The 11,962-nt window shown below is 37.1% G+C and overlaps 1 protein-coding gene across 1 annotated transcript in view; it reads left to right on the top strand.

Moving 5' to 3' along the window:
* SLC6A2 (solute carrier family 6 member 2) overlaps positions 1-6,481 on the top strand; it is a 58,514-nt gene extending 52,033 nt beyond the window's left edge. The window contains exon 14 of the mRNA XM_063410897.1: positions 25-6,481. Within this exon, the coding sequence (XP_063266967.1) occupies positions 25-48 (24 nt within the window). The 3' untranslated portion in view covers positions 49-6,481. The remainder of the gene's footprint in view (positions 1-24) is intronic.
* Positions 6,482-11,962: the final 5,481 nt, after the last annotated feature.

The raw sequence follows: 11,962 nt of genomic DNA on the forward strand, positions 1-11,962 counted from the left end.
ACAACCACCTCTGTTTCCCTACAGCTCCAACACTGGCTAACAATATGACAACCAACAGATCAAGGAAAAATCCCACGTTCAGCAAAACTGAGAATACAGAAAAGTCAAGTTCAAAGCTCCCTCACTTATGCTTGGACCAGGCTGGCCCAGAGCTTATCTACTGACTCCTTGAGGGAAGACATCTGCTCTCTGTTGTCAATGCCTCCCTTCTATTACTTGGCTTCAAATGATCTTTAAAGACTCCATTTAATTTTTCTTGCATCCTTTGGTGCCATGAGATCCCTACATGACCAAAACTTGTGAGTTTTGCTATGGGCAGAAGTAGAGGAGTGGGGAGCAGAGAAAAAGAGCAATCAGCATAAGTTAAGTGCTTTTTTTATTGTGAAGAAGTAAATTAAACTTTTCTGACAGTAACTACTTCTTCAGATATTAATGCCACAACCTCTTTTAAAGCAACAACACCTGAGCACTCTTAGATCTAAGGAAAAAGTACACCTCAGTTATGACAAAAGAGCAATTTTAACTGTGTACTCATGTCATTAGGTTTCTTGCTGTCCTTTGGGATGTGAGTTTGCATCCTTCTGAAGTGAAGACTCAGTGCTTCATTTTCAGTGATTTGTTATTACTTCCTTCTTTTGGTGAAGAACATTGTCTTTGCTGTACATGTCCATGCCATTTTCTGACCAGCTTCATTACACTGAAGCTGAAGAGAATTCCTGTTACAGTTCCTAGTTCAGAAGACAGCTAAATATCACAGTGCACTTCACAAAAGAGATATTCCCTTAAATCAACAATTGAAATGGCTTAATCATATGACCCTCACTCTCCATATTTTCCAGCTAAGCATAAAAGTTACATCCAAATAGATAGACACTCATCTTTTTGTTGTATTTTGTTCCAAATGAACATTGTAAAATAGATAGGAAGAGATAATTTTTAGAATTACGTCATTACGAAGTGGCACAAAAAACCAAATTTGCTTTATTCCCCTACTGTGAATATATTATTATCATTTAAACAGGATTCACCTATCAAAATATAGTAATATTTTGCTGAATAATTTAAAAGTATATTTTAGGCACAGTCAGCTTTCTAAAACTATTCCAGCTCTGTTCTCTAGTAGTATTATGCAAAGTAGAAGATACAGAACAAACTGCATTTGGGTGCTGTTCTTATTCTGTGGTCACTTGTCACTGTAGTACCTTTCAAGTGATCACTACATTCAGTAGCTTTGAGTTAGTTCCTGTAAATTATTTATCACTAGGTCTACAGTAATTTTCAGAGGCAGTAGCTTCTCAGCTGGATCCAGCCCAGAGTTTATCTCTGGGCATTACCTCTGATTTTTTTTGTCTCTATACATTCAATTGAGCTTGTCTTTTAAATGTATGTAGTGCTTCCTCTTTTTTAAAAAAAGACCTTTTAAGTGGATAGGCCTTTTTTATTTATAAAACAATTTTTGTTGAGTTGTTTTCTTTTATAAAATAGCCAAGTTTTAACGTGCCAAGTGCTTTTGGGCTTTTTCTACTTAACATTGATTTCTGTTCAAAATAATGAAAGGGAAATTTCTCTCCTTATTCATTCTTTTCCTCCAACATATTCAGTACTTCAGAACTAATCAAGTGGTGTCCTCTTGAAGAGTCTCTGTGACAAACAGTAGTTTTATTTAAACAAGGATTTAAACCCAAAGAATACTTTCTTCTAATTAGAAAGGAAGTCTTATTTTCTGGCCCAGCTGATGGCCAACAGCTGCTTAAACCCTGTTATTAAATATATTTCAATGATAAAGGAATTCCAAATGTTGCAGTTCTAATGCTGTAATTACACAAAAGGCTAAATAGTGCAAATATGTTGAAGGCTTCAAAAAAGTCATCCCCCAAACTTCCCAGTAATCTCATTTTTATTGTTTGCCAAACTATATGAGAATCTTTCCATTGTTTTAAAGCCTACTTTTCAGCAATCCAGCTGCTTCAGTCACTGTCTTGGCATGGCTCAAAAGCTTCTTAGCACAGATGTAATTACCAAGTTTTGAAACTTCTGGGGGCTGTTTAACATGGAGCTTTAATAGGTTGTCACTTTACACATTGTTTGGTTGGCTCATGATTGGAAATGCTACAAACCTCCTCCAATGCTCACTTGTGACACAGTCCATCAGCATCACCCCCACTGCACAACCCACGCAGGAGAAGTGACATGTCCTCACCACTCTGCTCTGACATAGAGCAAAGCGACCATACCTGGGAGTGAAATCAGCTTTACCAGTGTGTTTGGGTCTGACTGTAGTTTTAATGCTGACTCCCAAGGCAATTACTTACTGCATTTTTTTTATTTCTGTTACTGTTTTACTTCTTGGGTTAAGTGTAGTATTTATAGCTCAGGACTACATTGCACTATTGTCACCTTGTTCTGAGGTTTTCTAGGTAAAGGACATGCAATCAATACAGAAGACAAAAGTCTTATCAAAGAAAGTAGAAATCTTATTATCAGAATTAGCCTGAATGAAAAAGACAATACACAGTGCATGACTGCATAGGTAGACTTTAAATTCAACAAGTTGCCCAAAGAAAGTCTCCCTCCAAATAATATGACTTCTGTCCTGGAGACAAATGTCTTCAATTCTCCACAGAAAAAGATGATGAACTACCTCATGCCTCTTGGATGATGGATGATGCCATTAGACACAAACTAGCATCTATACAAATGACAAATACTTCTGTGAAGACCAGGTTATGTTCATTTCTTCCACTCAGTGATATGGTACAGACAGTCCAATAAGAAGCCATAGCATGGACACCCACCTCCTCTTAAGCACCTTCTTTGGGCTCCTAAATACATTTTCAATATGGAAAACATCAAATGCCACAAAGATACTCATCTCCTTTCAGTTAAAATACTTGTAGTTAAAACACAAAAGACCAAGCTGCCAGTCAGGTCTTTACCATCCATCCATGTCACTTAAGTGCAAGCCTTCCCCTAACTCTGTCTTGACTTTTCAGCCCAGCAGCAGCTCACCCTCTCCCTCAGCTGCATCTATTTCAAGAACAGACCCTCTCTGGGGAATGCCACTGCCCCAGATGCCCCTGAGGAATTGCATGTATATTCTGACTGAGTAGGCAGCCCACTTTTTAAAGAAGAAAATTTTTGGTACAAGCTGCAGAATCATCTGCTTGCTAATTATGTTGGCTGTTTGGGTAACAAGCCCATGGGAAGAATTCAATGAAGCAATTAAAGAGCTCGTTTGACAGTTCCAGAAAATATTTTCTTGAAAGCCTTTTCTTAATTTGATAAAGGAGGCAGCTGTCACATATCAGTATCTCTCTTCTGACCTTTCTGTTGACCAGTGAAAAAGACCTGCCTGTGCTCCATAATGTTTCATCAATCCACAGAAAGTTAGTTAGCACCAAGGAAAGAGGGCCTCCATTCTCTCTTTGTACCCCTCCCTGCCGTCATTCAGCCAGATAATTCTTCACATCTTTGGAACTATTCTAAAGCTACATTAGTAAAACTCCACAGATATAGATTTCTGGAAGACACAGTGGGCCTTTCAAAGCAATAGTCCAAAAAGCAGTGGTGTTATTTATTATTGGGCCCCTGTTTGACCTATACCTTTTTTGTCAGTCCTTCTTGTGTTCCACCATGTCCTGAGACATACACCCTGGCAACACTTGAAACACAGTGAGGGACTCTGCAGGATATCCAGGATCAAACATGATATTTTAAATACAGAATGTAGGAGAATTACTTGGCTGTTACTACTGTGCATGTTCCCTAACTGCACGTGCAATGTGTGTTGTATGTACTTTTCCCAGAGGAAATTTCCTGTACTTGGTTATTTCTTCTTAGCAAAATACCATTTAAGTGTTATTATTTAAAAGGGTCAAGCCCAAACATTCTGTATATGCATTCACTTCTTATGCTATTGTTTTGATATGAATAGGTTTGTTTTGTACTGCTAGGTTGTAGGAGGCCAGATCAAAAGTTCTTTTGCAGTTAATGTCTCTCTTGCAGCTCTTCCAATTCAAAGCATTAATTAGCAGATACTTGCTTTTATGGGAGTAGATAGCTTTCCTTCATATTCTGGACTGCTTTGCTAAGTTTAATGAGTAATTGGCATATGTTTAAGAATTTCTTTCCTAAGAACCAAATTAAAACTATAGTTCAACAATTTCAAAAGAGGTGAGACTTAAAAATATTTCATCAGCATGCCATGTTAAAATGAGCCTGAAGGGCTCGGACATTAGAAAGCTATCACAGTTCAACAAATGACAGTATATAGCCCTACCTGCAGAAATCTGAACTCTGAGCCTCTTGGAGCAGTAAACTAGGACTTTTGTTCTTACACACTTTATTTTCTCAGTACTAGGAATATTTGTGGTCCATAGATCACCTCATGTAGGAACCTGATTTTCTTAATGTAAAGATTAACATGATGTTTCAGATTAGACCCCTGAACAACTTGGGAGATTTTCTCACTCCCTTCCTCTGACTCATATCCATGTTCCTGTTGGTGACTGGGCTTACCTGGCTAATCAATGGAAAGTGATTCATTTGTACAGTGGTACTGGTCAAATTTAGATGCATCTAAATTCATCAGAGACTACTACAGAGCGCTACACGGGCAATAAAAACATTCAATCAGTAAAAGAACATAACAGGGTAACACAGTCACGATTAAATACAGCACTTGACTGGTTTTCCTTCACCATTAAAAACCAGAATGTGCTTAGACAGATGGCAGTCACTGTGTGACTGACAAGAAGAAGCAGGCCAAGAAACTGAAGACCAGAAGAATATAAATGACACAGATATGACTGTGCTCAGTGAAATTGTGCTTTTAGAAGGACGTGGAGGTCTCTAGATCTGAGTGGCTGGGAAGAGCAGGGGATAAATGGAGAGGTTTAAGTCTCAGCCCAGCAGTGTACACTAACAATGACTGCATTAATTTCCATAAGAACAGGGGATCTTTCCTGTCCAAGCACTGACAGCAAGATTGAGTCACCTGTGTGCTTTGCTTTCCTCCTTTCTTAAGGTGTTCCTTTAGCTGCTGTACTAAACATGAGTTGCCTAATCTCATTATAAGTAAACAGAATAAATTCAGTGAATTAAGAGAATTACTAAGCCTTAAGCTGGCTTTCTTTTGACAGTGTCATGTTATTTCTTGGTCACTGCCAAGAGGCATCAAGCTTGCAGGTGACCTGTGTTTGTAATTTACCTTGCACTCTCTGTGAACCTTTCTGCAAGACTTAGCTCTCCTTTGCTATGGGCAATATCAGTTACAAAGGGAGAACCTCCAAACAGTACATTTTAAATATAAATTCTAATAGGTCTGATGAAGATTTGCCTTACAAATAAAAGCTTTACAGTGAGCATTTACTTGGTTTACACCAGTGTTTTACTTAATTTTTAATGCCTTTTTATAGCAGTGACTAGAATTTAACTTAGATAAGGGTACCTCTGTATAGGAAATATTTTAATATTTTTACCTGTTTTTTTTAATTTTCATAGAATATATGTATATTGTAAGGCGAGAAATTCAACTTTGATGTAACAAGGTTATCACACAAGACCTATCTCTCCATTACAAGATTTTGTAGTCAGCCAGTCTAGTTCAATAATATGTTGGCCTTTGATTATAAATGTAAAAATGTGATACAGGAGAATAAAATATTACCTACAGCTAATGCACATTGTAGCACAATATTCTCCATTGCTGCCTTAATCTCATAGAATGAAGTCATGTGTATTTAATTTATATTCTAAAAAAAAACACCAAAAAAATCCAGAGTATCCTTTGGCTGCAATTTTGTGTTGTTAGATGACTTAACAATAAACCAAATGTGTTAGTGTCCAGTAGATCACTTCCAAAGCAAGAGAACACATTGAAGTTTTCAGGAATAAATCTTCATAGGATCTCAAAACTTGCCACTAGTAAAAATACTCTTCAAAGTGCCCCAGTGACCAAAAGTGTCCAAACACAGCCACCACGTTTCCACACCTGATTCCATTAATTGTGCAATCTGCAGGTCAATTTTGCCTTTTCTTTTTTTTTCTTTTTAAAGTCTTTGGTTATCTGGGGGAAATGGCATTTCAATTTTTTTTCATTAATTTTTGGTGTTTTCAAAGGGAGACACCTACATGCCCGTGTGTGTAATTAAAAACTACATTTCTTATAAATATGGATATGGATGTGTGTGATGTGTGCTGGTTAACTATACTTAAAATGCTGATAAAGATGGTGAATGTAAACTATTTGTCCTCATACCTCTGTCTTTCTGTGATCAGTGTAAATAAGAACTGTTTTAAGCTGTGCATTAATGTAACAGATTATCCCAATATTGTGTATAAAATTATTTAAAAAAAATCTGACAAATATGCACATAAGAAGAGTATAAAGAAAAGGATTATGTACCAGGAATTTACTTCTGTCAATTAAAAGCTAAAATGAAATTTTTGGGTTTTGTCAATACTATTTGAGCTAAACCTTTGCAGGGGCACCTGGTCCTTGGCTCAGCAGCCAGCTACAAACAAAATCCCAAAAGGTGGAAACCTACACAGCTCTCAGCCTTCAGGAGATTGTTCACATCCTTTTGTTGTCCAGTGGATGCAGTGGGCAGAATGATTTCTATACTCCTTTCAGTAAAATAATTCTAGTAATGCGATGAAGCTTCCACAATCACACATTGAAAGGAAAAATCAAGACCTTCTAGGCATGTGAATCAAGATGCAGAGCACAGATACCCAAAATCTCCAAGGCTACATCTCCAAGTTCTCCTCTTTACAAGAAATTCCTTTTGCCTGGTTAATTTTGCCATAAGTAGTAATAGCTATAAGCACATTATTCATAATTTACAGATCAGCCAGGAAAAGGTGATTCTTAACCCAACTTAAATGAAGACTAGGAAATGACAATTATTTAATTTAACATTTTTATTATAACTAAAATAATTTTCTTATATTTCCACATCAGTTTCTAACATTTCCACATCAGTAATGAAACCACAATTTCCAAAGGTACGTTTTGTCAGACTATCTCACTTGTCTCCATACAAATTTTATACTTGGAATTTACAGAACCTAATGACCTTCCTTGGTGCTTTTTTCTTTAAGCAGATCTCAATATTACTAAGGTACAACCTTCAATTGTTTATATTTTTCTACTGCCTTCAAATAAGAAATGCATGGTTTAAATTATTTTGATTATTTTGAGTCTGAAAGTCTGAAAGATTTTGAATAACAAAATTTTTGTGTGGAATTTTTTAATCATGTCAAACACTCAAACCCACAAATTAGTATTAAAACAATTAGAAGTTGAGTAATTTCAAGATTCTTCAAAACAAATTTCTGTGAAACACTGAATATTTTACTGTTCGGCAGCAGCCTGTTTACAAAATTTTCATTTAATCACTACTCCTCATTCTCCTATCAACTGCTTTAACCAAGCTTCTGTCAATTGGTAAGTCTTTAAGACTCAGCACTAACAGATTATTATGGAAATACAACTAGACAGGAATTACTTAAAATAAGAGAATCATTCTGTCCCCTTGGAAGTATCATTGAAACCAAGTTTTCTATCTGTTTTTGGATACCTATGTTACCTCTTCCAATATCTCCCTAATTTTCTCTAAAAGTAGGATTTTAAGTAGCATCATATTTCAACACCCAAAGCAGAAGAGGCAGATGAGGTACTGGATGCTACCAGCAGATTCAACAACTGTGTCAGCATCCCTGAATCTTCAGCATCTCAGATTCATACAAGTTAAAATGAAACTTCAATTTGCTTTCTTACCTAAGCTAATATTTATAGCCTAAGATAATTTAAAATGCAAAAGCACAACAAAAATGATCTTTGAAAAGAAAATTGAAGGCTTGGAAAAATCAGAAAACATCTGGTTCTTTTTCATTGTAAGACAAATCAACAATGCTGCCAAAAAGCTGAAATATTACATTCTGGTACAAGCAAAGAGAACGAAGAGAAAATTAATACGACATGTTTAAAAGTAGTAACTAAAGAAACAAGGACCTATTTTTACGAGTTCCACAAGAAACCTGTTTTAAAAACTAAGAGTGAACTGCTAGAATTGAAAGAGATCCAGATATGCCTACTTGCATAATCCACTGATGTGTAATTCCAGCAATAAATCAAAAGCGATTCCTAGAGAATAGAAAGGCCCTCTCCTTCCTCAGCTGTAAAAACACTGATAATACTGCTAATCTTCACAAAATCTGGAACAGACCAGAGCAATGGCATTACACAAGCCAGATATTAGAACCCTTCGCTCCTACAATTACTAAACCCCTCTTTAAAGCACATACTAAATCAGCTTGTCCCCTTCCTGTAGTTTGCAAAAAACCTAAAATAAGTCAATAATTTTCTTCCTAGATATCTACAAAGTGCATGTGGAAACATTTACACATTTTAATGAAAGCTGTTCCACATTACATAAATCCACAGTGAACCAAACTGGCAAATTCAACATCTACTGGTCTGAATTTGTCCTTGTGCACACAAGGAGACTCAAAGTTCAGCCACCCATTAATTATTTTTCTGCAGGGTCATGTTAAAATCAAATTGTGAAATTTGCTGTCATTTCAAGCAAAAATGTATAATCAAACCATTGATTTCTCTTTCAGCAAAGATTTAGGTCTCAACTCAGACAGAAATTGGCTTTAACCATAATATATGACACTGCATACATTTTCAGGGCACTGGTGTCGAGTGTTGATTACATTTAGTCACTAAGACTCAGAAAAAAACAACATAATTTAAGATACTTACATACCACTGAAACATTTTAAAATGAAAATCCATTTTTTAATTTCCTTTCTCTCTGCCAAAGCCAGAAAACAATCAAGCAGGGAATACTGTTGGTCAATACCATTTTTCTAAATCCCTGATCACGAATTTTCCAAAGATAGGCCTCAGAAACTCTTGAAGTTCAAGTTGTCTTAACTAATTGACACACCATATGATTTCTGATAAATTCATGAGATTAATGTTCAGAATTGTGTGTTCAGTTTTATAAAAAAAAAAAGCACTTGCTTCCCACAAATATCAACATGAACATTATTGTTTCCAGATAAATTTCCACAAGCAGCACTTTGCAACAATATTAACCAATGTGAGCGTGACAGGTCCCAAATAGGGAACAAAATTGTCAAGTGGTTTCACTCATTATCTTTTAACAAAACCTTCACAAAACACTAGAGCAAAAATAAAGGAATGCAGGTAGAAAAAAAAGTTGTAATTTCTAGCAGAGAAAAAGTTCTACCACCTTTCAAAGAAGAGATGCTTGATGCTTCCATCAGTGGTGCTTGTGAAAGCAAATCTTTCAAGAAATTCACTATTTTTACATTGAATATGACCAGAAATGATCACAGTTACAGCTATTCAATTGCAAAACTGAAAGTATCATAATCGATATTCCATATTTTTACCCATTTCTTTAATTTGCAAAAGTGAAAAAAAATCATAGATGGGAAACATTCTGCTGACTCAGAATGCCTCTGGTGGAAAGGGACCACAGGGGCTCCCACAGCCATGTTCAGGTGGAATTTCCCATCCCTCACTTTCTGCCCATTTCCTCTTGTCCTCTTGCTTGGCCCCACCAAGCAGAGCCTGCTCCATCCTCTGACACCTCCTGCAGACACTGACAGACACGGAGGAGGCTCCCCTCAGCCACCTCCCAAGACAAATAAGGCTAATTCCTCCCTCCCCAAGAAGGGAAGTTTATCCTAAATCACGCTTTAAGGTAAATATGGGTGATTTGCTTGCAACCAAATGCACATTTATCTAAACTATTTCCTGACTTCTTTCCAGACCACATTAAAGGAAGCTCAGACCAGAATTTTGAGCCTGAGGTGAAACAGACACTGACTGCCAGATAATGGATCTTGTCCTGGTTTTAGTTCCTAGAACTGATGTATTTTTCTGACACCTACTGTCTCCATTATAACTCTGGTCCTGAGCTGAACAACATTCAGTCTTCCATGTTCTGCTGAGGTCACTGACAGCTTCCCTTAAGCTTCTGTTTTCAAACTTCAAAATTAATTAAGCCTGATTGTAATGATTATTTAGATTGAACTTTACAACCAGTTTTGAATTCTTCCATCACCTAGCTTTCATCATCAGTAACAACAAATCTGAAGAAGACAAAGGCATTGTAGGGCTGCGTGGTGAAAAGCAGAGATCACCAGCAGTTTCAGAAAGTAAAAGGAGAGCCCTCTAAAGGAACACTCAGCATTAATGCAGTAAGGCCATGGCACACATGGACTGGCATCAGCTCTGCCAGGTGACTCCAATGCTGTCCCCAAGCTGCACTGCTCCACTTGCCAGGTGTCTGCCTTGCCTCAGGTTTGCCACCTATGCAACCTGTGCATGTCCTGGTCCTCTTTGCTCACACCACTTCAAATCAGCTATGGCATTGAATCCATCTGCTGCCCATTTGGTGCAGGCCAAGTGATAGAAATCCAGGAGTTGTACAGAGATAGGAAACCCACAATCCTTCTAAAAGAATAGGATCAAGCATTGAGTTTTCCATAAAACATTATGTAATCTAAGAGTACATAGATAAGTGTCTGTAGCTGAAGACTGTGAAATTTTAATGTTAGAAAGAGTTGGTTTTATATTATTTATTTTGCAGATACTACATTTTGCTTCCTGTATCACTAGGCCTCAATGGCCTCACTCCTATTGGGGATAGTAAACAAGGCTGAGAATTAACTGTGTAAGAACACAGTTTGATTTCCCATTTTTGGAAAAAACCAAACTGGCTTTGAGTTTATAGTTGCCTCATCCAAAACAATGGCAAGAAAAGCTTGGGTGCTGATCGAGTGCCAGTGCAACCACCTAGAAAGGACAGAAACACGCACCAGCCTTGCTGGTTTGAAATACTTAGGCAGCCTAGGAAATTCAAAATATCTTTTTAAATTACTATTTTGCTCTTTTGCTATTTCTTAAGCATGTTGCATTTACCTACTGAACTGACCCTGAAACCTCTGAACTATTTTGTTGTTTTTAAATCTGTTTTATTTAAAAATCAAACCTGAAATAATCATGTCCCTCCTAGGCATATAGAATACTCTTTGCTATTCAAGAACAAAACTACCTGTTTTCTACTCATCTGATTTGACTTTTTTTTGTCCTTGTAATATGCCAGTTCATTAGTTCACATTTTCCATTGACTTTTCAATGCTTTCTGAAGCAAAATGACATTACCCTTTAAGTACATGAGGCTGCTGTCATCAAGAAAGAGGTAACACAGAAAAGTCACTGTATACAAAGCTAAGATACAATTAAGCAACTAAAAGGAAGATTAAGAAGAATGTTCAACCATTTCTGCTCCCACTCACCCCTTCCATGCAGAGCCTCTTGGAGATACATCAGCTCTGATATCCCTCACAGTACAAATGAAGGCAGCAAGCAAGTTCAGGCCAGGAAGAGTTCAGTTCAGGCATTTGGCATTTTTAGGGAGGTTGATTCAGACACAGGAGTCCCATCTATGACAAAACTTCAAAGACAAGACACCTCACTACCTCCTGTAGATGTTTTGATCCAAGTAATTCCCCTTGAAGGACCTCTTTTGGCACTATGCAGGACCTGACCTAAAGAATTCTCAGACGTTTCCTGTATTCAAGAGACATCTTTCATTTTCCCGTGAATTATGTTCTAGCCCATGACAAACAAGTGTTCACTGTGACTTTTCATTTGCCATCATCAGCATCCATCAGCAATACCAGCCTGATTTCCAGGAATGTCTTCAACCCCCTACACATGCTATGGCTACACCAGAATAGACTTTTTTGACTATTTTGTTAGCAACCTCAGTCTTCATAAGATTAATATTAGTATTGACCAAATGAGGATCTCAGGCTAACAAAGCTTTTGAGATAATACTGTGTAAAACAGGCTGTATTTTTTGGCAAGGAGTTAGAACCTCTGTCAAAAAACCTAAGCTAACTCTTCCAA

Source organism: Prinia subflava, chromosome 13 (genome assembly GCF_021018805.1).
Source record: "Prinia subflava isolate CZ2003 ecotype Zambia chromosome 13, Cam_Psub_1.2, whole genome shotgun sequence".
Lineage (NCBI taxonomy): Eukaryota > Metazoa > Chordata > Aves > Passeriformes > Cisticolidae > Prinia > Prinia subflava.